The 26,304-nt window shown below is 62.9% G+C and overlaps 3 protein-coding genes across 10 annotated transcripts in view; 2 read left to right on the top strand and 1 right to left on the bottom strand.

Annotated features, from left to right (window-relative positions):
* CDHR5 (cadherin related family member 5) overlaps positions 1–333 on the top strand; it is a 6,261-nt gene extending 5,928 nt beyond the window's left edge. Inside the window, exon 16 of the mRNA XM_006911263.3 lies at positions 3–333. Coding sequence (XP_006911325.1) covers positions 3–306 — 304 coding nt within the window. The 3' untranslated portion in view covers positions 307–333. The remainder of the gene's footprint in view (positions 1–2) is intronic.
* A 1,120-nt stretch (positions 334–1,453) lies between these two features.
* IRF7 (interferon regulatory factor 7) lies at positions 1,454–4,462 on the top strand. 3 transcript variants are annotated; one of them, XM_006910955.3, is made up of 10 exons: positions 1,454–1,539; positions 1,776–2,089; positions 2,179–2,341; positions 2,427–2,634; positions 2,864–2,922; positions 3,024–3,210; positions 3,325–3,414; positions 3,489–3,986; positions 4,064–4,182; positions 4,248–4,462. In XM_006910955.3, the coding sequence occupies exons 2-10, from the start codon at positions 2,070–2,072 to the stop codon at positions 4,413–4,415; spliced, it is 1,512 nt and encodes a 503-aa protein (XP_006911017.1). In that variant the 5' UTR covers positions 1,454–1,539; positions 1,776–2,069; the 3' UTR covers positions 4,416–4,462.
* Positions 4,463–4,840: 378 nt separating this feature from the next.
* PHRF1 (PHD and ring finger domains 1) overlaps positions 4,841–26,304 on the bottom strand; it is a 22,706-nt gene continuing 1,242 nt past the window's right edge. Inside the window, exons 2-17 of one of the 6 annotated variants that reach the window (XM_015588769.2) lie at positions 26,114–26,218; positions 23,956–24,158; positions 21,405–21,488; positions 19,699–19,817; positions 16,131–16,231; positions 15,795–15,970; positions 15,017–15,146; positions 12,181–12,308; positions 10,998–11,179; positions 10,440–10,556; positions 9,765–9,919; positions 6,516–9,092; positions 6,132–6,289; positions 5,705–5,965; positions 5,505–5,633; positions 4,841–5,217 (exon numbers count right to left, since the gene is read on the bottom strand). In XM_015588769.2, coding sequence (XP_015444255.1) covers positions 5,074–5,217; positions 5,505–5,633; positions 5,705–5,965; positions 6,132–6,289; positions 6,516–9,092; positions 9,765–9,919; positions 10,440–10,556; positions 10,998–11,179; positions 12,181–12,308; positions 15,017–15,146; positions 15,795–15,970; positions 16,131–16,231; positions 19,699–19,817; positions 21,405–21,488; positions 23,956–24,158; positions 26,114–26,218 — 4,769 coding nt within the window. In that variant the 3' untranslated portion in view covers positions 4,841–5,073. Of the gene's footprint in view, positions 5,218–5,504; positions 5,634–5,704; positions 5,966–6,131; positions 6,290–6,515; positions 9,093–9,764; positions 9,920–10,439; positions 10,560–10,997; positions 11,180–12,180; positions 12,309–15,016; positions 15,147–15,794; positions 15,971–16,130; positions 16,232–19,698; positions 19,818–21,404; positions 21,489–23,955; positions 24,159–26,113; positions 26,222–26,304 lie in introns of all 6 variants that reach the window. The other 5 variants (XM_006910953.3, XM_006910954.3, XM_015588768.2 and 2 more) reach the window with 5 other exon arrangements.

Here is a 26,304-nt window from a genome sequence, read left to right as displayed (position 1 = left end):
AGCCCGGCGACCCCCGACCTCGTCCCCGAGTCCCCCGCAGCAGCCGGGGATGGGGACGGCCCCGCAGGCGTGAGGTCCATCCTGACCAAGGAGCGGCGGCCCGAGGGTGGCTACAAGGCCGTGTGGTTCGGCGAGGACATCGGGGCCGAGGCCGACGTCGTGGTCCTCAACACGCCTGCCTCGGATACGGAAGGCGCGGGAGACGAGGGCAGCGCCGACGAGGGCAGCGCCGACGAGGATGCTGCCGCGGGCCCGGGCGGGGGTCCCCCCGACGACGCGCCCGGTGCCAACTCCACCTACATCTAGTGCCCCCCCCACCCCCGCAGAATAAAGTGACACTTCCGAATCGCGCGGGCGCGGCGTTCAGTGGCTGCGCACGAGGCGGCGAGGGTGCGGTGGGACGGAGTGGGGCGGGCGGAGGGTCCCCCTGCACCCAGCGCGCGGCGCGGCTTCCCGTAAACCACCTGCTGCGCCGCCAGCCGTGGGGCTTCCCAGGCTCCGTGCCAGCTGGTGGCTCGAGTTCCGCTCTGGCTGCAACCGCGGCTGCAGGAGGGCGCCCTGAAGTGTGTGTGTGGGGGGTGTTCCCTGTCGACCCAACGCGGCGACTCTCGGCCTGGGGGAGGCTCAGGAGCCACCTCGCCAGGGCAGCCCTGGAGAGCGCTCCGAAAGTTAGGTCCCGGGCCCCTCCAGGGGCCACAGCATCTGTGCCTGTGGGGTCCGCTGGGAGACGTAAACACCCAAGTGCTTGGACAGTGGCCCGTGGTGCGGGGTGGGGCGGCCAGTGTGACAGGAGCCAGAAGCAGGGGCCAGGCCGTGGGCCGGGGGGTGCGGGTGGGATAGATTGGTGAACCTCCAGAAGCTGTGGGGGCAACCAGGGCCACAGAGTGGGGGATGTCCTCTGCTGGACATCCATCCTGACCGCCACCACACCGTCCTTTGTGGGTTCATTCCCTAATGAAATGGCATCACGAATTAGTTTCCAAACGTTTTAATATCGAAGATATCTGCACAATTCTCATTGTCAAGTACCCAGATTGTACAGCTACCCCGGTCCCATGCCTTCCCCTATAATCCACTTCCCCGCGCAAAAAAAGAGGCGCTTGCTTTCGTTTGGAGTCCGCGAAGTCCCCAGCTTAACGTACTGAATCCCACCCCAGGCTTCTGCGTGTAGGGGATGCTACGGGAGGTAGGGAAGAGAGAGGAGCGACTGGACACCGCAGGGGCTGAACCTGGCAGGCAGACGGCATCCGCCATTCCTGCGGCCCCTCCGCGAACCCCGCCCCAGCCGTGGGTTGCACCCCCACCCAAGAGCCTGCACGAGGGCTCTGGGAACACAACGCGCGCACCCCCCAGCCACGGGGAAACAGTGCGCGGAAGCACGTGACCTCAGCTGCACCTGAGCCCCGCAGGGCCCGGCCCCGCCCTCGGCTCCACTTTTTTTCCCGCCCCCGGCCCCGCCCCCGGCCCGCCAGCATAAAAGCTCTGGCTTCGGGTCTCCCAACGTGACAAAACTTCCCGTCCCGGCGGCTCCGGTTCCAGGTACTTGAGACCTCTACCCACGTAGGGCCAGAAAGGCAGCTCCGGGTTCGGGTGGAGGGGGCGAGTGTCTGAGGACGGGCGGGGGTCGCTGAGGGCGGGCCGGGGATGGTGGAGAAGGGGAGGCGCCTGCCTCGCGGTTGAGGGTTAGGTTTCGTTTTCCGGCGCCGCGCGGTTTCGCGGTTTCGCTTTCCCGGCGCCCGGCCCCTGCAGCAGTCGTTCCCGTCGCGTCTCCGCAGGTCCAGCCTGCGAGTCTTGCGGGCCCGGACGCTGGCTCAACACCTGTGACTTCACGTGTGCGCGCTGCCGCATCTGTCGTCACACCCATCGCCACCTTTGCCAAGAAACCCACACCTGGGCAACGTCGTGGTTATAAGTCTTCAACCCATGTCTGTGACCCTAACACCTGTAACATCTGGGTCACGCTTGTGACGCCTGGCCACACTACTTGTGGCGACATATGAGCAACCCTTCCCACACCTGTGGAAACACCCGACTACCACTCGTGACCACAGCCCCTCGCAGCGAGAGCCATGGCCGCCGCCCGCGATAGGTGAGAGCCTGGCCAGCCTGCCCGGCGCCCGCCCCCGCGTCCCCGGCCCTGCGGCCCGCGGCCTGACCGGCTGGTTGCTCCGCCCGCAGGGGGGCCCCGCGCGTGCTGTTCGCAGACTGGCTTCTGGGCGAGGTCAGCAGCGGCCGCTACGAGGGGCTGCGGTGGCTGGACGAGGCCCGCACACGCTTCCGAGTGCCCTGGAAGCACTTTTCGCGGAAGAACCTGGGCGAGGCCGACTCGCTCATCTTCAAGGTGGGACCCCAGCCCGCCCCGGGTGGGAAGGCCCGCCCGGGCCCCAGCCTGGGCCCAGGCCCACGCCCTGTGTCCCCTTCCCTAGGCCTGGGCCATCGCCCGCGGCAGGTGGCCGCTCAGCAGCGGCCCAGGCAACCCGCCAATCCGCGAAAGTGCACTCCGAGCCGGCTGGAAAACCAACTTCCGCTGCGCACTGCGCAGCACTCAGCGCTTCGTCATGCTGCACGACAATTCCGCGGACCCCGCCGACCCGCATAAAGTGTATGAGCTCAGCTCCGAACCGCCGTGGAGAGGTAAACAACGGGGAGGCAGCGGTCAGGGAGGGGTCAGGGAGGGGTCAGGGAGGCCAGGACGGCCAGGGCAGAGGAATGGCCTGCACATGCTGCTGGCACTTTGGTGGCAGCCGCTGGGTCAGGGATGTTGTTTGAGAAACTGGTCTGGAAAGGCTGGTGCCAGGTTGTTAGGGAAGCTGATGGGGCCCATTGGGACTTAGTGTCTCAGGTCATCCCAAATCTCCCCCAGAAAGTCCAGGCATTAACCAGGGGGAGCACAAGGCCCTTGAGGATGCCTCATCCTGGAGGGTAAGGCTGCTCGGCCCCGCTTGCTCCTGGGGATGGGGCAGGGGACTGTCGCTTCTCAGTGGGCTGGAGGCCGCTTCCGTTTGCACTGTCTTCCCCTGCAGGGTGGGCTCCCTAGGCCACATCTGGTAGATGCTGGTGAGAGGCTGGGGCCTGCGCCCAGTGCCCCAAGCCCCGGCCTGGCAGGCTCCACGGGGGACCTTCTGCTCCAGGCTCTGCAGCAGAGCCACCTGGAGGACCATCTGCTGGACGGTGCCCAGGAGGTGGACCCAGTCCCCCTAGAGGCTCCTGGTGAGAGGCTGTTGGATAGGGGTGCTCTGCCCCGGAGGGGCAGGCAGGACAGCAGAGTCCCTGGGGAGGGCGTCCAGCCGGGATGGTGTTCCCACTGTCGTCCGTCCTCCTCAGGCCCAGAGCTCCCTGCTGAGCAACCATACCTGCCGTGGGCCATGGAGGTGGCCGCCAGCCCCAGGTCACAGCCCCAGGTCGCAATGACAGGTGAGTCAGAGGAGCCAAGGGACATGTGGGGAAGGAGGGCTGGGACCAGGTGTCAGCTCAGGCCTTTTCCCCAGATGCAGGCCCCGCCCCAGAGCCCTGGCAGCCCCTACAGGAGACGGAGCCGTCCACCCAAGTGGTGGGGCCCAGCCACCCACAGCCCAGTCTGCACGTGGAGTCTGGCCTGGGGACCCTGGACGTGACCATCATGTACAAGGGCCGAACAGTGCTGCAGGAGGTGGTGGGGCGCCCGCGCTGTGTGCTGCTCTACGGGCCCCCTGGTCTAGCCAGCGAGGCCAGAGAGCCCCAAGAGCCCCAGATGGTGGCCTTCCCCAGCCCAGCCGAGCTCCCTGACCAGAAGCAGCTGCACTACACAGAGAAGCTGCTGCAGCACGTGGCCCCGGGCCTGCAGCTTGAGCTCCGGGGGCCTGGGCTGTGGGCCCGGCGCCTGGGCAAGTGCAAGGTCTACTGGGAGGTGGGCGGCCCGCTGGGCTCCGACAACCCCTCCACACCGGCCCGCCTGCTGCAAAGGAACTGTGACACCCCCATCTTTGATTTTGGCACCTTCTTCCGAGGTCAGTGGTGTACCTACCCCTGGGACTGCAGTGCGCTGTCCCCGCCCCGCCCCCTCACTGGTGGCTCTGTCCTGCAGAGCTGATGGAGTTCCGGACTCGGCAGCGCCGAGGCTCTCCACACTACACCATCTACCTGGGCTTCGGGCAGGACCTGTCGGCTGGGAGGCCCAAGGACAGGAGCCTGGTTCTGGTGAAGGTGAGGTGCAGGGTCCCATGTGGGGGAGGTGCTGCTGCCCCAGCCTGACAGCGCCCTCTCCACAGCTGGAGCCGTGGCTGTGCCGCGCATACCTGGAGAGCGTGCAGCGGGAAGGTGTGTCCTCCCTGGACAGCAGCAGCTTCAGCTCTGCTCTGTCTAGCTCCAACAGCCTATATGAGGACCTGGAACACTTCCTGGAGCACTTCCTGATGGAGGTGGAGCAGCCTGCCTAGGGCCAGACCCCAGACCTCCCCGAGCCAATAAAACGAATGAAGAACCAGTGCTGGTGTCCTGACCAGGGGCGGGGGCGGGCCGGGGACTTGGGAGGGAGGCGACCACCCGTACCACAAGAAACTCACGAAGAAGCTCACGCCGCACTCTCTGGAGCCCACACACTCCACTCAAGCCACAGAGCTCCCCTGCCCAGGTGTGCTGGGGAGGGCGACACCAGGGCTCCCTCAGTCACCAACAGCTGCCTCCCCACTGTGCCCAGGGCCCAGCCCTGGCCTCTGAAATCGCCCGCACTGCTCTGCCCCGTGGGTGGTGGCGGGGCTGAGCGCGCACTTGAGCGATCACATGCAGACATGAGGAGCAAAGGAGGTGAGGCCCCTCCTGACCAGTGAGGGCTCTCACCTCTCAAGTACTGAGTCAATCGAGATATTTCTAAAGATAGTCCATTTTTGATAAATTAGAACACAATGAAACAGTGTATCTATAATATAAAAGAGTCCAGTTTAAACTGTGAACAGAACAGGTGCACAGACCCACGTGTGATCACAGGAACCCTGAAAACAGGAGGGCTGGCTGTCCCCAGAGTCTGCTGCTTCTGCCACTCCCAACAGAACGGCTCCGCCGGGGCACCAGCCCCTGAGGCGTCGTGCAGCCACAGCCTCAGCCCTCCGCGCCCTGGGCGGCGGGCTCCTCGCTGGCCTCCGGCCTCCGGTGCCGGCGCATGTGCCTGTACTTGTCCACGTACGCCTTCACCAGGTTGCCCACCTTCACAGGGTTGATCTCTCCGCTCTTGCTGTGGCAGATCTGGAGGGATGGGGGGCACAATCACGCAGAGGTCCTGTCACAGCCCAGACATCTAGCGGTCACAGTCCACCTCCCAGGGCTGCTAAGAGTCCCACCAATATGACCAAAGACGTCTCTCGAGGTCTCACCTTCCTCATTGCTACACGTGCCTGTTTCACAAGTACCGAGGACGCTATCCTGACCTCCCAACGCCCTCCCTCCCACTCTTCCTAGGCGCCTTCCTCTGCGCTCAGACACCCGGGGATGTGTCAGTGAGACGTAGCTTGGACACACCGGGCCCCGCTCACCTTCTGCACGGCCTTGCGGAGGATGTCTTTGTACTCGTCCTTAGTCACTTCTCTCCTCTGGTAGAAGGGCTTAATGGCCAGCTTCACCTCCTCCACCGCCCGCTCCTGCACGTGCAGCTTCTTCATGTACTAGGAGTGAGCACACGCGTGTGAGCGCCCCGCGTCCGGCCCAGCCGCCCTGATGCAGGAGCAGGACTCACCTCCTCATTCTTGGCCTTCTCCGCGGCTGGCCGGGGAGTGGCCATCCTCTCCTCTGAGTTGTTGGTGGCAGCGGCATGGCCAGCAGGCTCTGAGGCTGTGGTCAGGATGCTGGGCACTGGGGCCGGGCTCTGTGCCACCCCGCAGCCCGCCAGGGGCAGACTCCCCTGCAGGATGAACTGGACCGTGGGCTGGCTGACCGGTGCGTAGGGCGGGATGCTCAAGGGCAGGGCCGGAGCAGGAAGCAGGTTGGGGCTATACACCTGGGCGAGAAAGCGGCCCGCTAAGGGCAGCTCCAAAGCCACAGCGCACCCCATCCCCTCCCGGAGCACCGAGAACCCGGGCAGGAAGGGGGCAGCGTGACGCCCTCTACCCGAGCCGCACGCAGCCCGAGTGGCCGGGTGCAAGGCCTCCAGCACAGGTACCCACCTGAGTGGCATCAGCGTCTAGGAAGCCAGGCTCTGGAAGCAGGTGACCATGGGGAGGAGGCTCCGGGAGGGGCGCCTGCTGGGGGGCCGCCACAAGGCCCTTGTCTTCAGTTTCCCAGGCCTCTTCCTGGGGCTGCTGTGGCCTGTGAAGTGGCATCCCTGAGGGCCAACACAGGGGAGTGGGTGCTCTGTGGCTATCTCAGCCGAAAGGCTGCTTCTTGGCTGGAAAATTCCAGAGAAGCATCCCAGCAGCAAGGAACACAGGCTGGGCTGCAGCCACCTCCTTGATCAGCCCTGCACCTCTGCTGTGGCGGAGACGGCCCGTGTGCTGCCCGGCACGCTCGCTGCCCAGCCACCCCGGCACGCCCAGGAGCACCCTACTCACGCTGGCCTCTGTCCTCGGCCAGGGCGCTGCCCACCGCCTCCTCCAGGTTCCAGGTCACTCTCTTCACCGGGGCCTTGGCCCGCAGCACAGGGGTCTGAGGGGGGGCCTCTTCCTGCCCCACGGCCAGGCCTCCCAGCGTGCCAGGCACCGCAGCGGCCCTGGCCGAATCCCGCTGCAACAAGAGCAGCTCTTGGGGACCCTCGGCCCAGGGCAAGGGCTGCATGGCATCTTCACCGTGCATCAGCGACACCTCCCTTCTGATGACAGCCATGGCCAGGCTGGTGTCCTGGTGCTGGCTGGTGGCAGGGACGGCAGGGTTGAGGGGGAAGGCTCGCTCTGGGGAGGAGTCCGTGCTCTCCGGGGAGGGTGGGGAGCTCATGTCATCCAGCTGCATGAAAATGCCTTCCCCCGAAAAGTCTTCAAAGACATGTCCCGCCTCGACGGAATCCCCGTAGTCCAGGTCCTCGGGCAGACACCCAGCTGGCACCTCTGGGACAGCAGTGGCCCTTGGGAGGGCCTCGGCCTCGGCCCCTGCTGCTGAGGCACTGGCTCCTGCCAAGGCCGGCGGCTGGGCGGGGGGCTCGCTGTACGGCTGCGGCTCTTCCTGGGGAGGGGGTGCTGGGGAAGCCCCCTTCACTGGAGGCTTCCTCTCCGGGGAGCGGGGCCGGGGCCGTTTCTCACGGGAACGAGGCCGCCGGTGCTCGCGGGACCTGTGCTCCGCGCTCGGAGACCTGGGTGACCGGGACCTGTGCTTCCTCCTCTCACGGGAGCCCCGTCTGTCTCGTGGCCGCTCTCGGCTCCTCTCCCTAGGGTGGTGGGGCCGCCAGGCCCTGTCCAGGCTGCTGGGCGGAGAGCACCCCCGCCCCCAAGTCCTGGACCCTGACCGCCGTCGCCTCCTCCGCCTGCTGTCACGGTGCTCATGGGAGGAACTGCCTGGGCTGCCAGACCGAGAGCGGGACCTGCGCCGGCCGGGGCCCCGGAAACCCCTGCTCCTCTCCCTGCCCTTGTCCTTGGCCTTCTTCCGCCTGGCTCGCTCGTGGCTGCTGGAGCCTTCACTGGAAGATCTCCGGCTCCTGGCCTTGGGCTGCTGCCTCCTGGTGTGATCCTCACCCACCTGTGGCGACACTGACCCCGAGCTCCCATCCCCGGAGCGGGAGCCGGAGCGGGTGCCTGAGCGTGTCCTCCTGGGCTCCCTGGCAGGGGCCTGCTTCCTCCTGGCCTCCTTCCTGCCGCGGGAGCTGGATGTGGAGCGGGAGCGGGAGCGGGAGCGGGAGCGGGGCTGGGCCCGCAACTCCACCACCCTGTGGGTGGGTGGCGCAGGCGGCGGGACATCTGGTTCCGTCCCCGTCACGCAGGTCACTGTCCGTTCCTCAGCACCAAAGAAGGAGCTGTGGAGTGGTGGGTCCTCGTCCTCCCAGGGCCCCGGTGGGGACAGCCTTTGTGCCCGGGCTGCTGGGCCCTGGCCCTCGGGGGGCCCCTCTTCGCCCGGGAGGTTGAGCACATCTAAGGAAGGCCCGTGAGGGGACCCAGGCTCCTCCGAAGAGCCCGCCTCCACAGTGTAGGAGGTGACACGGCGCACAGCCTGCAGAGGCGCGGCCCTGGGGCTGTCCACGGAGATGGTGCGCGTGATCTCTGATGGCAGGAGGCCAGAGCCCATGCGCTCGGGGCTGCTGGCGGAACTGGAGTCGGAGCCCGTGGGGTCAAAGGGGTCGTAGATCTCGCTCTCGAGCTGCTTGGCCTTCCTGAGGGAGAACAGGGCCGAGGTGCTGTCCTTCCTCGGCACCTTGCTGTCCACGGGCCGGAAGGTGTCGCAGAAGCCGGGGGGGGGCAGTCTGCTGGCGTGCGCCGCGCTCCCGGGAATGTTGATCCGGAAGCTCTGGAAGCTCGTGCCACTGCCCTTCGCCCTCGAGGGTCCTAGCGGGCCAGGGGGCTGGGCACCACTCCCTGAGTGTACACCGGGCTCCTGCGAGGCCCTGCCACGGGGCTCGCCGTCGGCCCGGGTGCCAAGGCCGGGCTGCCCGGGGCCCTCTCGGCCCGTGAGCCGGCTAATGCACGAGCTGGGGATGCTGACCTGCTGCCCACTGGCCGGGGCCGGGGCCGGGGCCGGGCCCTCCTGTCTGCTGCCTCCGTCGTCCCTTCTGATCTTTGGTATCCTGGGTAACTCACAGATGTCAGTTCTCCTGGGAGCTGGTCTGAGAGCTGGTCTGGGGGCCTGTCCCAGTCCAGCACTCTTAGATGGCAAGTTACTATTTGAGGTCTTAGATGCAAATCTAAGAGGCAGAGCTTGCTTGCTGTCACCATTAAACTGGGGGCTGTCATGTCGTTTGGAGCCGGGACTGCTCGCATGCGACGCATTCTGAGCCTGGCTGGACCGAGGGGCCACTGAGGACTTTGGCCTTACCGCAGCACCCCCCGTGAGCGCAGGGACGCAGGAAGGGGCGGGCCTGCCCTGACAGCATGAACCCAGGCTTCCCGAGCACCCCGAGTGTGGCGCTCCAGGCCGCAGGCCATCCCCAGGCCCATGGCCTTCTCCCCCGGGACACGGACCCGCTGAGTTTCTCTGAAAAGAAACCGGTGCTGAAAGACAAAGGCAGAGAGGTCCCGTTAGGAAATTCAACCATTTGTTTAACCTTTATGAAAATGACCGTTCTTTAAGCTGTGTGTTTTAAACTCTTCCAGTTTGCTCCCTGAGCTGGATGCTCCAAGCCAGGGGTGGCGGTGCCACATGGACCTCCATTCGGACAGGCTCGCGGCTGCAGTGGCGCTGCAGGGGCCGCCCTTCGGCCTCACCTCTACGCCACTTGTGGACCACGACGTGCCCAAACCACACAGACGCATCAAAGGGGGCGGGATGGGAGGTGCCGTGCCCTGTCCACTGTGGCCCTGTCCCTTAGACAGCCTGCCAGGGCCCAGATCAGAGGGGGAATGCCCGGCGGCTGGCTCCCGTGGCGGTGAGAACACAGGCCAGCCACATGACGGCCAAGGAGGGGCCGCGGGCTGGAGACGGCCGTCACCTGAATCATGTGCCGTGCGCAGGAAGTGGAGGAAAATCGGCGGAGCCAAATGTCCCCCCGCCCCCACACCCTCAGTGAGCGGAGACGCCCTCAGCACCTCAGCGCTCAGCCCACACTCAGAAGCCGGTGCCGAGGAGCCAGGGTGCACACTGGTTTCTGGGGAGTCGCGCTTCCACGAGTGTGGAGGGAGCGGGGCGAGGCGGCGGGCTGGGCCAGCCGTGCAGAGCTGCCTCACCTGCCCGCTTGGCGCTGAGCGAGCCGTCCCGGTGGATGGTGACGTCGGCGCTGTCCATTAGCAGGAGGCTCTGGCCAGACAGGATGCTGCCTAGCAGGTCGGGCACGGGGGCCGTGTCCATCTCCGGCTCTGGCGCCACGGCGGGGACATTTCTCCTGCAGGTGCAGAGCAGGCCCTGCAATGCGGCCCCCGCAGCCCCCACGGCCCCCCGGTCCTGGCTGCCGTGCTGAGAGCAGGCTGGCCTCCAGCCCTCAGAAGGGAGGAGTGAGCCCCCCAGCAGCCACGACTGAAGGAAAACAGGCTGTAGAGGGTGCTGCCCTCGTGGGGCGGGAGCTGGCAGTCTCTATCGGTGTTGCTGGTTTGCTGTCTTTTATTCCCCGAGGGCTCAAACATCAGAAAAGCACCAGCCAAAAAGCAGCACAGGAGCCTGGCTGCCGGCCAGCCCCTCCCCCATGGATGCGCTTGGTGAGGGGCAGGCACGCAGGTGGCCCAAGGAGCTGCGGCCTGCGGCGTCATCCCCGAGCCCTTGGGTCAAGACTGGCCGTGGCACTTCCTGATAAAGAAGCCAAGGGGAGGGGCCAGAAGGGTCTCTGTGTCTGGGAGGCAGGATGCCAGACCAAGGTAGAGCCCCACCCAGGACCACTGGCCCCGCTGCCCTAGGCCCCCCAGATGTACCTGGACAGCCCCATGGAGACGGGCCGGGCCACAGGCCGGTGGGACCGCAGGGCCGACCGGGACAGCGCCCTCCTCTTGGCGCTCAGAGGGGAAGCTGGGTTTGCAGCTGGCTCTTCACTGCTGGAGGGAGGACACAGGCCAAGAAGAACAGGTAACCCACACTCAAGACCAGAGGGACATCTCCCGGCCGCTGCTCAGTGTCCAGCCAGGATGGGCTAAACACTGTCCCACGTGGCAGCGCCCAGGACTGGACACCGCACACAGGACCGGGCACGTCTGCTTGGGTGGCTGGCCAAGCCTCTGAGTGGGGACGGGGTGGGGGCGGGGTGGGGGCAGATGCGTGAGTCAGATGCTCCGGGTGAGGGGATGAGCGTGTATGATCCTTACTACACGGCACGTGACTGCGGATGATGCCCAGGCAGAATCGCCACCCTCCTTTTAGAAACGGGAGTGCTGAGGTTTAACCACGCCCACCGCCCACACTAAGAGCAGAGGAAGATGACACCTGGCTGTCCGAATACAGATGGTGCCTGCACAGGACTGTCCCCCCGCAGTCACCTGTCGAAGGGGTCCAGCTCGTAGGGGTCTCCAAACAGAGAGAGAGAGGCGGCCCCGATATCCGCACGCAGCAGCCCCAGGGAGGGGTCTGCAGGCTTGTATACCGATGGGATGCAGGCCCCACGGACAGGCCTCCGCAGGCCCAGCGTCCTTGCAATGCGACAACGAGCTGTGACTTCATTCTGAACCGCAGCGACAAAGAAAAAGAGTAACTGACCAGGGAGACTGAAATCTGAAGGTTCTAGAAAAGCCATTGGGGTGTGAACCAGCAGCACCCGACACCAGCTGGATCGACGCTACACCCAAGCTGCTGGGCCCCACGACGCGCAGCACAGCACTTTGCGGGCTGTGCCAGCCGCAGAGCCAACAGTGCACCCCAAACAGCGGTGCACCCCCAAAGAGGCCGTGGGCCTCTGCGCGCTGCTGTCATCAGGCAGTGTTTGGTTTTGAGCAAAAATTCCTGGAAGAGGGGAGAAACCGACCACCTGATAACTGCCTCAGCAGCCGTGTTTTAACGACCACCTGAAGAGCAGATGTCGTGGGGACAGCGTCCCTGGCACAGCCCCCACGCCCCTGCTCAGGCAGGGGTCCCAGGACTGTCCTGGTGAGGCCGGGGCCAGTGCCCACGTGCAGCTGCAGCTCTGGCTTTGACACACCGCAGGAGGGTCTGGGTGAAAAGCCCCGTGTTCTGTTCTTGCACTTAAAACTAAAACATTTTTCCACACACGCCCACGCTCCGTGAATTCATACGGATTGGGCAATGTTAGTATAATTCACGTAGAACGTGGGACACACCTGGACAACAGCTGCAGTTCAGCCCTTTACGTTCTATGGATTAAACGTCTCAAACGTCCGGTCCAGGACCCAGAGTGAGGAGAAAGCACTTGAGAAAAGGGCCGTGCGGCCACCCCTCGCCACAGCCACCTCGGCCAGGACTCCCGCGCTGGCATCTCCCTCTAGACTCACGCCGGCAACTCCCATACCCCAGGTGACAGTCAGCGAGCCTCCCTGACAAGCTGGTGGCCTGGCCCAGCCCTTGGGTTTCAGGCCTCTCGCACCACCCCTCAGGATGCCAGGCCCCAAAGGACCCTGGGAAACACCTTGTGTCAGCCCAGGTCCAACCTGTGCTGCGGGACCCCAGCCCCACCGCACCGCGGACGCGAGCTGGCCGTGTGACCGCTACCTTTGGCGTTCGCCCCTTCCTCTTCTTGGCGCGGCCCTGGCGCCGCCTGGACCTCGTCCCGGAGCCTTTGCTCCTCAGAGACGGTCTGCGCTGCACTTTCTTCCTCCCTGCCGCTCGCTTCCGTCTTCCTGCAGAGAGGACGCGGGCGGTCAGCGCTCCTCTGTGCGCCCGCACACCGCTGTGGCGTGGGGACGACCACAGACGGGCCAGGGGTCTTAATGGACACGCACACTAGAACCCAGAGGGGCGGGGCGGACACGCGGCGAGGGCGACAAGACTCCGGGGTCCACTGCGGTTTGCAGCTCTGACTAAAAACCGATACGCGCTTTACAGACTCATGACACGAAATTAACTAGAAGAAACAAATCTTGACGACCGAGGGTACGATGACACACGCCGCCGGCTGTGCGCACTTTGGGGTCTAGCCAGAGAAGAGCTCTCCCGAGAGACGTGAAAACTCGTGGTTTCCATGTGCATTCATGAGACAAACCTGCTGAGGTGCCCAGAGTCCAGTCCCAACCAGTCACCACGGGGATGCTGCGTGGGGCAGGCCAGGTGGCCCCGGGGTCAAACACGCCAATGCGCCAGCGCCTCTTAGAGGTGCACAGGAACCTCGGCACAGAGGAGGGGGCGCCAGGAACCCAGAATGGACCGGACCCGCGCTGCACGCTGCACACTCAAACCCGTGCGCTCACAGCGCTGAAAACCTGGATGGTCCCCACTCTGGTCACTACCGACAGCAGGCGTGGAAAGCCTCGTCTCTAAAAGCCACACGACTGGGCAGCAGCTGGTGCAGGTCAGCCTCCCCTCGCCATCCCAGTGCATCGGCCTGTGCCCTGGAGCACCGCGGCACACGCAGGCCGACAGACGCCCACCCCCAGGCAGCCTACAAAGCCTTGCGCTTGCTGGACTGCGAAGCTCCAAGCACCAGGCTGTAGGTGGGCGGGGTGAGCAGCTCAGAGCTGACGGTGCCTGGGCAGGGCTGACCAGGGGGACGCTCAGGATAGAAGACTCCATGACCCAGAGGACACACACACTTACCGGGCACGGCCACCATCCAACACAGATCTTACTTGGTTCTGGATTCAAAGAAACCATTTTTTTAAAATTCTATGACATTTATGACACCATCAGAACTTTCAGCACTGACTGCTGTCGCATGGCGGGAAGGAGCTCGCATCCTCAGGCGTAACAATGGTACGTGATTAAATTAAAAACGAACAGTCCCTCTTTCAGGGACATATAGCAAAATGTTTACGGAAAAAAAGATGAGGATAAGAAAGATTTGCTTCAAAATAATGTGGGCGGCAGTGGAGATGAGGCGACACTGGCCAAGAACCAAGGCAGGACAGGCGCCTGGGCGGAGGCTCCGGCCTCCCTATCCACAGGCCCAAGGCTGGTCCAGATCTGTAAGGGTTTCGCTGGTGAAGCAACAAGCTCAGAAATGATCTGTTATCACTGGTAACCTGTCTACCTGTCACATCTTTAGCTGGGTACCAGTTAGGGTCAAAGGGAAAAAAATCTTCAATCCTGTTCTAACCACATAGAATTAGAAGCAGTTTGCGGTTTTCACTCAGCCTGCCCTTGCGTGATGGGGTGGGGAAGATGAGCCTCCACACGTGTGAGTGCCGGGAAGGGGGTGTCTGACACGTGACAAGGGCGTGCAGATGTGAGACATCAGAAGTAAAAGGCCCGTAACCCTGGATTTTAAGTCAAGGATCGGTGTGAGTGGAGGGGGCAGCCCCGAGCTCTGACCCGCAGACAACACTGCGGAGCCCGGGTGTGCCCGCGTCCCCGCTGGTCCTGGGGCCGTGCGAGGACAGGCTGCCTGCACACACTCGGCACGTCCAAAAGCAACAAGGCTGTCACGGCACCAGTGGTGGGGGACACAGGGCCCAACAGACCTCGACTCGAGACCCAGCACGTGCCCCTGGTGTGGCGAGGACAAACGCTGACCTTCCCAAGTGCTGGCCAGATGTGGAGCACGTCGGGCTCAGGCTGTGACAGGGTGTGACTCGGACACGGCCCATTGCACGCTAGGCTGAGAAATGAAAACACGTGCCCACGACAGACTGGTACAAGAGCCTTCACGGCCCCTCGATTTTTAGTGGCCTGAGAGGGGACACAGGCCGTGGGGCGCTCCCACAGGGCCTGCTCCTCGGCACGCAGGCGGAAGCGGACCCCACAGACCCCAAGCTGTGTGCTGAGCAGCTGGCCTGAGCACACTCGGGGGCGCGGGGTCGACAACATGCACAGCTGACCTGGTGACATAGAGGACAGTGCAGCCCGGATCGCCCATGGGACCAGGGCGTGGCCGGGAGGCAGGACTGGGGGGCGTCAGGCATGTCTGTCCAATCAGAGTGGACGCAACCCAGACCGTGGGTGTCTCAATGCAGCAGGTTAGGAGCCCTGATCGTGACTCACGGAACAAAACGGATAAACAAATGAGGGGGCAGAAATCGGAACCGAACCACAGACCATCAACAACGTGACATTGGAACAAAACCGACACGGAGCGGGAGGCAAACACTGTGGCAAGGCCCTGCCCCGGGGAAGAATGGGACTTAACTGGGACGAAATTACCAGAATGAGCACAGAAAAGGGCTAGGCCACCCGAAAGCACGAGGCAGACACTCGAGTCGGTCCTTCCACCTGTCCCCACAGAGGAGCCAGGCCCGGGTACCGCTGGGAACACCCTACCCCTCCACAAAGTCCAAGGAGCACTCCAGGACCGCGTCCCACCGTGTGCGCTCCAGGGGGAAGCTGACGGGGGCATGGCGTCCAGCCTGCTGCTGTCAGGGACACGCGCGCGCCAAAACCACCGTGCCCCGCTTACCTGCTCTCCTTCGCCGCTTGGTGGGGGCTCGGGGCGTCGTGGGGCGCTGGTACACGGCAGTACTCAGGCCAGAGGCGACGGCCTCGATGGTTTCGTCGAGCAGGGAAGACGTCAGGTACCGTGGGATGGGCTGAACAGCAGAGGTGGCACCGGTCAGCAGGGTGGCCACAGGACGTCACGCAGCACCCTTTCCCAGTGACAACCCTGGGCAGAGCCGCAGTGGGGAGACAGCACCTCATCTGGCCCCTCGTGGGACCCGAGACACCTCCATTGAGCCGAGCACAGAAGCTGATGCCCGCAGCTAGCACCACCCTCTCACCTCCCACAGGCCCACGGCTGAGAGCTGCCGGGGACATGCCCAGGTGGGGTGGGGGATGGGGAGGCCTACTAAGAAGCAGGTTCAGGGCGAGGGCAGAGGGACCCGCACGGCCAGGCGGGGTGTGGGTGGGGGGCTCGGGAAGAGGTGGTGGATCAGTCGGAGGACGAGGGGGATGCTAGTGGGACGCAGGATGGAGGCGCAGGGAGTCCGGAGGAACTGCGGGCCTCTGCTCTGAGGGCCGGTGGTGGGAGTGGCATTTGTGACAAAGGTACCAGGACCCAAGTGCCCCTAGTCTTCTCAACCCATCCTCCAGTTAGCGACCCTCCCCAGGGGCACACACTCAACCGCAAAGGACACTGACCGACCCATGATCCTGCCACCGCCCACAAGTCAACTCCACACCTGGGGTACAGCCCTGGAGGGAATGGGGAGCGGGACCTAAGAGACAGGGAGCCCCACCTGGATTCTGCTGGCAGTGGACATGCGGTTCCGGTTCACGGTGGCTCGGACACGCTCGCTCTGCCGCGTCCTGGCGATGGCCCGGGTCCGCCCCGCGCGTGGCCGCAGTCGGCTGGCGGTGGGCACGGTGTCGGCCAAGAGCAGGGAGACCTCCTCCTCGCTCCCGAGACCCGCGTCTTGGGGAAAACGAGAGCCTGGGCTGCTGCATGGCTGCCAGGCTCTCCCCACAGGCGGCCCTGAGCACCACGACCTGCCGCCACCCACCATCCCCCGCAGACGCGTCACCAGCCACCCCAGATCCTCTGCTCAGCTGCGCCCTGCCCTGGGGGGCAGTACCTGTGGCGTTGGCAGCAGCTCTGGGGGTGGCACACTCCGGACAGAACCACTCATCCACCGGCACCTCTCGGAGGGGCGGCTCCAGACACTCCATGTGGTACCTGCAGGAGACACAGCCCATGAGACCCATCCCCTCACTGACGCAGCCCGTGCCACAGAGCAGGCGCCCAGATGCACCCAAGGGCACAGCACGGCTGCTGGGGGCCGAACTGTATCCCCACCTCCGCGGGTTGGCCGCATTTGGAGATGGAGCTTATCGGCTGTGAGGAAGGTTAAATGAGGTCATGAGCGGGGCCCTGACTCTCAGCAGAGGGGACACCGTGCTCCTCCGCCCTAGCGGAGGAAGGGCCTGCGAGGACACAGCGAGGGGGCGTCTACAGCCGGGAGCTCTTGGCGGAACGGGCCTGGCCTCCCCCAGGCTGCAAGCAGCTCCCGCGCGCACGCAGGGTCTAGCCTGCTTGGAGGCCGGCCTGCCACGCTTGAGACCTCGGTCTTCTACCGTCCCAGCATTCTGGGCGGACAGATCTCTACGGCGGGCTTCTGGGCAGCTCCGTGCTCCAAAGGGAGCCCCACTGGTGCCTAGAGTCCCCAGAGGCGGTGCACCTACGTGAAGGGACCGGGCGAGAGCAGCGGCAGTGTGACCCCACGGGTCCACAGCCCATGGCGGCGTGCATCTCGAGGCCACCTTCACCTGGAGGCCGGCCGGTCGCAGACACGGCGAGGTATGTGCTGGTCCTCCCAGGCTGTCCCCCACGCGCCGCCGCCCTGCAGCCCGAGAGTTCAGAAGGCTGGCACCTGACCCTCTACAGCCTGGTCTGAGCGGCTGCTGTGTTGGCTGCGAGAAGCAGACGCGCCACCAGCCACCGTGTGCATTCCGGCCCCCACGCAGCCTCCAAGGAAAGTCACTTCAGGGAGCCGCTGCTGGCCCAGGATATATGTGCCAGAACTCTCCAAACTGCTTCCCAAGACCCGGGGCAGCCCCGGGCAGGTGAACCCCACGGCGACCAGATGCTGACTCCCGCGGCCCAAGCCCCGAATGGGTTTAGTTTAATGACCACGTGCCGCTCAAAGCTGTAACAGCTGAGGGTCCAGTGAGATGTGGGGCAGAGGACGATGCCTCCCTCCACGAACCCTCCTGGGACCGCACTCCAGAACCACGAGGGACAGGCACAGGGGGCGGGGCGGCGGCAACTCCCACCTAGGCCAGCATCGAGCACTGGGAAGTGCCCCGAACCCCAAGTCAACGCCAGCCTGAGAAGGCCCCCTTATGGTTTCAGGAACAAAATCAAGAGCTCAGAGGCAGCTTCACACCCCTGCCAAGACTCTCGCACGGCTGAACCAAAGTTCTCACCAAGCTCTGAGGGCTCGAGCAGAGGCCACTAGTGCATGTGACAGGTGCCCAGCCCAGCCACCTGCACCCAACACCTGCGGGGACAGTGCCTGCAACCCTACCTGGTCATACACGCAGCTCCCATGCAGCCAAGAACTGCCCTGCCGCCCAACGTGGACGGCCACAGCTATGTGGTCCGTGAGGTCTTGAGGTGTCTCCGTGGTGAATAAATACCTTTATGTTAGATTCCAATCAAAAAACAACCAAAAATAACCTGTCCTTTATTTCACATATTAGTGAAAGCACCTGGCGTATTCGTGCACCTACAGACAACCTGTGATTCCGTTTTAAAACGAATAATGGTGGGAGGAGGGACGAAGAAAATAAAATGTATAAAATAAAATAAGTCCCCCCCCCCAAAAAATAAAAATAAAATAAATAATGGAATAACTTAGATTTATAATTTTTAAGTTGAAAGAATAAATATAAGATAATTTAGCAGATAGCAAAAATTAACAGATAAGGTTGTTAATGTTTCAGACCCATTAGGATTTTTACGCACTTGAGTTTCTTAATGTGTTAAGAAATTCAAACACATAAAATCAAATTACATCTATTTTATGCACCTGCGTTTCTTAATGTGTTAAGTAATTCAAACACATAAAATAAATTTATATCTGTACAACAGGGAAAAAAATTAATGAAATTGTCAGAATCCCCAAAAATCGCTGTTAAAAGTTATTAGAATTAAAAAAAGATCTTGACATAAAGAATGAAAAGGATTAAGAATCACAGGCTCGGGTGGCTCCATGGAGTGGTGGTCAGCACGTCTGCTTCCCACGCAGAGAGAAGGTCCTGGGTCCGCACCCCAGGTGCGCGCCGCGAGCGTGTGGGAGGAGACGCCCCGCCTTTAGAGATCCAGTTCTTAAGGGGAAACGGCAACATCCGTAGGTCAGGGGTGGAAGTGGGGGGGCGGTGATTAAAGAGAGGGAAAAATAATCATAGGCTCAATGCAAAACTTAAGGAAAAAACTAGGCTTTGTGAGAAAAGCGCCAACAGCCTCAGCCAGGCTCATGGGCCGCCTGAGGCCACCATAAAGCACAGGAGTCGGGCGCTGAGGTCCAGCAGGGGTGGGGCAGGGGGAGCAGGGTGGCTGTGAAGGCCAGGCCTGTGATGAAAGCCACACGGGCACCGGGCCTCCCTCTCCACCAGCGGCGTCCCGCTGTTGCAGGCCCTTCCCCCATATGCCCAGCACGGCCACAGCCCCAAGGAGATGGACTCGTCTCGCACGTGAGCAGAGTTCTGAGCGCTCAGCCACCCCTGGGCCCTGTGTCCCCGTGAGACCACAGTCAGAGGGTGCTGCACTGCACTCTCTGGCCTACGGGACACCAGGCCCCACCTATGCCCTCCAGACTCACAGCAGCACACGACTTTGAGGAATCCTGAAAGGCCAAGATCACCAGATCGAGAGAACTGTCAGCGAATGCAGCTGCAAGTGGAGACTTGCAACAACGGAGGGGAACGTGACATTCTGTGAATGTGTGAGCCCAAAGGGCGGAGGCCACCCAAGCCTGGGCCAGTCTGCAACGGACAGTTTCCGCAGCCCTGTCACCACAATTTTATAGTAGAAAAAGCCTTCAGATGCGCAAGGAAACCGGGCAGAGGCTGACCAGGCAGAGGGCCTGGATCCGGGAAGACGGGGCAGGGACAAGGGGGACAGTGGCAGGGCCTGCTGGGCCCTGTGGCCAGCGGCGGCTTGGACAGGAGGCATGGGGGGGACCCGAGTGGCACGAGACAGTCAAGGGGGCCGCACTTCCGGAGCCTGGCCTGGCAGAAAGGCAGGTCCGGCACACACCCCATCCTGGGCCCCAGGCCTGCTGCCCAGCCCCATCCGACCTGTCACGTTCTCCTCGCCTATTTCCCTTGGTCATTGTGTGTGACGTACGTGTAAGCAGCCTCAACATCTCGGGGAATGGGTGAAGAATGTAAATGGCAATGACAAAGAGCCCATGGGGCCTGCTGGTACCGACAGTGTCACGAAACCCACGGCGCTGGGGGCAGGGGGCAGGTGGCACACAGGCACACGTCCCGAGCAGGGGCCCTGGCGTCACTGTGGACGGAAGCCCTGCAGGAAGTCCCTCTGACAGGTCGCAAACTGAGCCCTGCGCTCCAGGACTGGGCCCTGGAGACCACCGCCCACCTGTTTCTCGAGCCCCGGGGGGAGAACCTCACGCTTACCCAGCATCACAGCTGTCGCAGAGGAGCAAGCGGTCCTCCCGGTCACTGTGGCCACAGACCTCGCAGAAGGTGGGGTCCTCATCCTCGTCCTCGGCAGCTCTGGCGTTCTGCACTGGGATCTGGAGGCAGACAGCACCGCGTTCACGTGGCAGACGGAGCCCAGGCAGCACACAGCCCGACGTGCGGTCACTGAGAACAGGCTGCTCAGCTCCCGGAGATCACCCGTGCTCCGCGGGCCCTGACGTCTGGAGCCCCAGGCGCACATGGACTTCACGTTCCCGACCATTCCGGGGCAGTCGGCCAAGAAGAAAACACAGCAACCCCATGGAAAGGCTCCGGAGCAGAGCCAAGTGGAGACAGCCCAGGGACAGGCACTATACACGGCACCGCAGACACCGTGACCGTGACGACGGGCAGCAGCCCTCAGGCAGCCGCTCTTGAGCTGAAACCCATGGCACTGGGGCAGGTGGCACAGGCACATGTCCCGTCAGCCACTATCAAGCAGACACAGAAACACCACCTCCACAGGATGACAGTTACAGCTGTGCACCGGGAACCCCATCACAGGTGTTCCCAGGGGCCTCAGGACGAGGCGTCCAGCACTCAGCCCGACCCGTGGAGCTCTGCAGACAAGCCCTCGGCAGATGCAGGTGGCCTCTGTCCCCTGCCCACCTCCTGCCAGCCCGCCACCTGAGAGCCCAGCCCAGGAACTGGCATCCACTGCTCGCTTCCTCCACTGTGCCAGGAGCCCCCAGGTGACATGCCCGAGACACCCCTCTGCCTGCATCTTCACGCCAGGCGAGGCCCACGGCCCTCCTGCATGCTGCCACTCAGAGCTTTTCCCCACAGGGCTTCACCCCGGGAGAGCTCGGGGCCCGTGTGCTTAGTGGGCATATCCTCCAAAAGCACCGCCTGCGTGGAGAGTGCCCGCCCGCCAGAGGCCTCAGCTGCCCAAGGCCCAGGCTCTGGGGGGAGAACAGAGCACATGGGGCTGGCGACAGGGGCCTGGATCCACAGAACCAAAGCTGCCGCCTCCCGCAGACTCGAGAGCGCAGCGGAGAGGAAGCCGGCCTCCAGCAGAAACACGCCGGCTCGGAGGCCGAGTCCCCACGCGTGGCTCTGTGCACCCCGTCAACGAAAGGACAGGTCTACAGCACCGAGGCAGGCGCCCTCCTACGCTCACGAGACCTACGGTGAGTCTCTGGTCCCCGAAAACAGGGACGCATGGAGGCCTTCCGCGTCTCTGAAGAGCACACGCGCAAACGCAAGTGCTGAAGGGTGAAGGAAGCGGCCCTGGTGCCAGCCTGCGTGGCGCAGGACCGCGGCCACACACTTTGAGAACCCCGGACCCAGGAGGCCGGCCTCCTGTCCCAGGCCGGGCCACCCGTGACCTTGTCTCCCATGGCTGCCATGGCTCTAGACAGCAGCTCTGGCACGAGGAGGGGTGTGGGAGTAGAGGACAGGAATGTGAGGAGCTGCCAGGGTCCATGTCACCCTGCCACACCCCACCTGCCTTCCCCTGGAACCCGCAGACCCGGCATGGCTACGGGTGGCGTTTTGGAGGATTTCTAAAGAGCATTTGACCAATACTCACTCATTTCAGAAAATCCAATCCACCTCTCGAAGCGTGTTTTCCCACAACACAGGCACCAGTCATAAACCCAAGCCCTGGGGGGGGCTTCTCCACTGCCCGCGCCTACACTCACCTTCTTCAATATTTTACCGCCATAGCAGGCTCGGATACAAATACATTTAAACACGGTGCGATCGACTGGGCAGGAGTTGGCGTTCTGAAAGAGACCAGAGGTGCGTCAGGATGCTGGACAGCCCCAGCCCCGTCAACACCGCGCTCAGAACGGAAGTCAAGTGCCGCTGACCACCTGTGTCGCCAGGCCTTGTGCTGGCGACTAGGGACACAGCGGTGAGAGAGAGACAGGAACCCCTGCCTCACGGAAGAGAAAGGATGGAAGAAAAAGCGTCTGCACTTCACGGCACGTTACCGAGCGCTGAGAAAACTGAGAGGCGGGGGTGCGGGGACGAGGGAGTGACTGGCCCCGGGCACGGCTCCACCACGGGCCTCCGCTCGAACCCTCTGCCAGCGTCCCATGGGGCCACCTGCTGCTTCCTAGTGAGCGACGAGGGTTTCTCGACACGGCGTGGACACGCATCGGACACACGGCAGGCGTTTCGCCCTGCCTCCGCTGACAGTTTTGGCGCACCCGAGGTCCTAGTTCCGCGCTGCCTTTATTGGTGTGCTGTATACACCGACCCGCGCCATCTCAGCATGTGTTCCGATGAGCTCTGACAAAATGACATCCCGGGCAGCCACTGCCCAAGCCCCCTGCACCGCAGCCCGCTCTGCTGGGATTTCGGCTGTGCATGGCTCGCCCCCCAGGCAGCCCAGTGGGGTGCCTGTGCCCGTGCTGCTTCTGGTTTGGGCGGTAAAGAGGGCTGCCACGTGCATGCTTGGCGTGTCCAGCAGACGCCCTTGGTCTTTCGTCTTTGCTGGCTTGCAAGGCACCAGTGTGCCCCCTTGTGGTTGCGCATGTCACGGCCCCCCGCCCAGAAGCCCAGGGACCCCTCGCCTCACACGTGGCGTGCCCTGTCCTCCACCAGAGGCTCCCAGCAGCTGCGCAGAGCTGCTGCCTCACGATGGCACGTGCACGTCCTGGGAACCCTGACACCCCTGTACTTGCTGTCCACTCATCAATCTCCTCCGACCGGCTGAGAGCCTCGTTCAGGCCCTTCCCTGCTCTCTGACCCAGCCGCCTGCATTCTCTAGGGTACTAATCTCACTTCCGGCCCGGAAGCCACGTGGCGCTGTGTGTGGGGGGCCAGCCCCTTACCCATCTCACATATGCTTACAGAAGGGCCCCCCGTCTGTGACTGAGGTACTGCCTGCCACCGGCCGTGGGCGCCGTCTCCTTCAGTCCCCATGCCATGCTCCTGCTGCCCGTTTCCCATCCCGGGCAATTCCGGTGTGATCACTGGAGTCTGTAAATCTCAACATCCAAAAGCTGATTCCTCCCTTCCTGGCGATTCTTGGCATTTTCTCTCCGTCTAGGAGGCACTTCACAGCCCATCAAGTGCTCCGGATGCTGCCACGATTCGGATGAACCTGCATCCCCACCTCCCTCTCTCTGGAATGAGTCGATCCTTTCAGAAAGTGGTCCTTCTCCACTTGGTCTCGACTGTTTAGAAAATCTCTTTACAAGGCTAACACGTCTTCTTATGAATTGTTTCTGAGAATGTTACAATTTCTAACCTTTGTTAACCTGTATCTAGCAAGCTCTCCGAGCACAGCATTCTGACAGCTCATTAGTAAACAAATACCCCGCCATGTTCCTCAATTCAAAGGGGGCCTTCTTCGCACGCCCCAGATCTAAACCTAAATATAACCCGGGCAGCAGAGCCACCAGCACAGGACAGGAACGAGGTGGCGGAGGCAGAGGAATCCCCAGTGATCGCGCAGGAAACCCCAGCCAGCAGACATATGGCCATGTGGAGGGCACAAGTGACATCTCCGTCCTGGTTCACAGGTGGCGGACTGGGTGCTTCTAAGCTATCTGGGAAAACGAGGACCATGGGGCTGGGTGTCAGAGGCTGTGCTGTCACTATCAGTCTCACTGGGTCACATGACAGCGTGGAGATCTGTGACCTTCAGTGTCCGTGAAGGTGGAGCGACAGGGTTACGGGTGGAGTGACAGGAGGGGGCAGAGCTCAGGATGGCGGAGGTGACGTTCTGGGAGGCGGTGGGGTCACAGGGACCACTGCTCACCTGCGCTACTCTACGTCTTTGGAACTCTCTGCAGTAAGCAGCAGCGGGCCGCTTCTAAAGCTCAGCTGAAACACGCTGTGTGTTGCTGGTAAATGCCCTCCGCCTGTTTCAAGGACAGTCCCTTTCCTTGCTGGCCACCACAAATCAGCACTGAGCAGACTGCCATGCTCTGTCCCTCTGGATGGCTGCAGGCGCAGACTGGCTGACTCACGGGCTGACAAATCGACAAGTCATTCAGCGTGTCTGCAGACAGGTCTCCAAAGCACATGGGCCTGACAACCTTCCTCATGCAAGGTGTGTCACCCACAACCCAAGAGCCAGTGACACCAGACGAAGCGGAATCCGAGTCAGGACAACCGTGTGGTCCCCTTCCACCACAGAGCAGAGCTGGCCAGCTAGAAGCCAGCCGCAGGCTGGGTCCCTGTAGACAGAGGAAGCCGTCCCGAGGGAGGAAAGACCCCTGAGAGAAGCCACCTCACCTTGGACCATTCCACGATACAGTCCAGGCAAAAGTAGTGGGCACAGCTCTGCGGTGTCCCCACAACCTGGCCCCTGAAAGTGTTGAGACAAATGGGACAGCTCTCAGAGTCGTCGTCGGAGTTCAGGGCGCCGCTGGCCTCCAGCCTCCCCTGAGCGTCTGCCATTATGTCCACGTCATCGTCGTCTTCGGAACCTTCAGAACCTTGAGGAAGAGGAAGCAGCGTGACCGCGTGAACCAAGCATGGGGAGCCAGCGGCCGCAGCTACCTGCAGGAAAGCGCATTCCCAAAGCCCACACTCAAGGGACAGACCCCTTCACACAGCCCTGCCGGGTGACAGGCACTGGCACCTCACCTCTGGCTGCTTCAAGCCAAGACGACATGGCCCTCGCTGAGCAGCCACCCACTCCAGCCCCCACCTCAGCCCCCCGCCATAGCTGAGTCAAAGCTTGCAGAGGCAGGGTGCCCAGGGCCCGGCCCGCCTCCCACAGCGGTGGACTGGAGAGCCCCGCCCAGCATCCCGGCCCCTCCTCAGCATGGTGGCAGCGAACCGTCCTCCCTGAGAGGTCCGGGGTTGTCCTTCTGCAGGATGCGGAGTGCACCGGCCCCTAACCGGGCAATCTGGCCACCAGAGCGTCTGCAGGTCGGACCAGGGCTGGGGCAGTAGATGCCTTCTCGGCATAATGCATGTATTTCTCTTCCCTGCCCCCAAACTCCACTAAAATAAAGACGCATGTGCCACGGACAGAGGCAGGTGAGAGGAGTGGCAGCAGGGGCCGCCTTACCTGCCCCTGAGCCTTGCCCAGCTAACCCTCTGAGAGTGGGCAGGACCAGCGCCCAGGCCCCACGACTCCCAGGCAGAGAGGTTACGGGGTGGACGCGGCCTCATCAGGCGAGCCCCCCGGCAGCAAAGACAAACAGCCAGCGGAAGCCGCCAAGTGAGGGGTGGCCACTAGGGCCCCGCCAGGCGACGGCCAAAAGAAGGACTTCGGACCCGAACCACGAGGACTTGAACTCTGCCAACGAGCAGTGATCCTGGACGAGGACACTGAGCCTCACGCGGGAACTGCAGCCCCCTGACCTCTCGATGTCAGCTGGGGGAGAATGAGCAGAGGGCCATCGACTCAGCTCTGGACAGCCAACCCGCAGGACACCAAGATCATGAACGAGCTGTCCCGAGCTGCCACGTTTGTGGTAAGTTGTCACACAGCAGGAGAAAAGCAGTAAGATTGGTGTTCAGAAAATTTTGGAAGATGGCGAGTGGAAAGCCAAGTGACACTTTTTGTTCAGTGTTTCTGCTTTGCTGAGGGGCAAGGGGGCAGAAGCAGGTACAGGCCAGGGGGCCTGACTCTTATGATACTCCAGGGGCTCAAGGACTGAAGGGAGGCAGAGCTGGCTACCTGGGGGCCACCGGACCCTCTGAAGTCTCTGAGGAGCCATGACCACCAAGAGTGAGCGTAGATAAGGACGAGCAGGTGTGCAAGGCCCTTAGCCACGGACCTCCTCCACTTCTCAGGGGCCGCTGGAGACGGCTCCCCACAAGACGATGGTGTAGCCTGGTGTGGCCGCTGGCGGCGGGCCCCAACCCCAGTACGGATGAGGGCAGGGCACCCTAAAAGTGCCCAGTTCACATGAGGACCACACCGGAAGGCTTCTGGGCAACAGAGTGAGAGGAGGGGCCACAGGACAGAGCCCCTGATCTGCCGGCGTCCTGGATATTGGCCCCGGGCCCACGGCCCCCATCAGGCTGTGGTGAGGCTGCCTGAACTGGGGCGGGGGGCCCTTTTGCTCACTATGTCAGAACGCGAGGGCCACGGGGGCTGCTTGTGCTGTCCCTGGGAAAATCACAGCTTGTGCTGCTGCACATTCTCAGACGTTTTCATCTCCCGCCCTCACCAAAGAGACATACCACACCGTGTCACCAAACCGCAAGGAAGGATGACAACAAGAGCGAGCCACTGCCGCAGCTGAAGAGGAGGATTCACCTAGGGAACTGTCAGCCAGGGCCCACTGCGCCAAGCAGCTTTGCCCCAACTTTTCAAACCCCGCACAGGCCGATGTGCCCAAGACCACCATTCCACTAAGGACCTTTTAGAACCAGCTGTCCCATCACAGTGAGAGGAGTCACAAGGATGCCGCCCAAACGTCAGCGTTCTTACCAGATCCATCTTCCAGGTCCCCCTCCTCGTCCTCTCCATCAGAGCTGTCACTGAGCTCACTGCCCGTGTCATCCTCAGAACCCCCACTGTCGCTGTCACTGCTTTCTTCTAGACCGGCACAGGCAAAAACAAAGCCCGGGCAGAGTCACAACCCAGGCTGATGCACACCCCAGCCCCGGGCTGCCAGGGGC

Source organism: Pteropus alecto, unplaced genomic scaffold, assembly GCF_000325575.1.
Source record: "Pteropus alecto unplaced genomic scaffold, ASM32557v1 scaffold43, whole genome shotgun sequence".
Taxonomy (NCBI): domain Eukaryota; kingdom Metazoa; phylum Chordata; class Mammalia; order Chiroptera; family Pteropodidae; genus Pteropus; species Pteropus alecto.
The sequence above is the reverse complement of the archived record's forward strand: the minus strand, read 5'-3'. Positions and strand labels throughout refer to the sequence as shown.

What these genes read in the sequence shown, in the direction of transcription:
- IRF7 (XM_025046127.1), top strand. Translation starts at nt 2,070, where the DNA reads ATGGCCGCCGCCCGCGATAG. An exon ending in AGTCCCCCTAGAGGCTCCTG is followed by an intron (nt 3,211 to 3,324) that starts GTGAGAGGCTGT and finishes CGTCCTCCTCAG; the next exon opens with GCCCAGAGCTCCCTGCTGAG. An exon ending in TTTTGGCACCTTCTTCCGAG is followed by an intron (nt 3,987 to 4,063) that starts GTCAGTGGTGTA and finishes TCTGTCCTGCAG; the next exon opens with AGCTGATGGAGTTCCGGACT.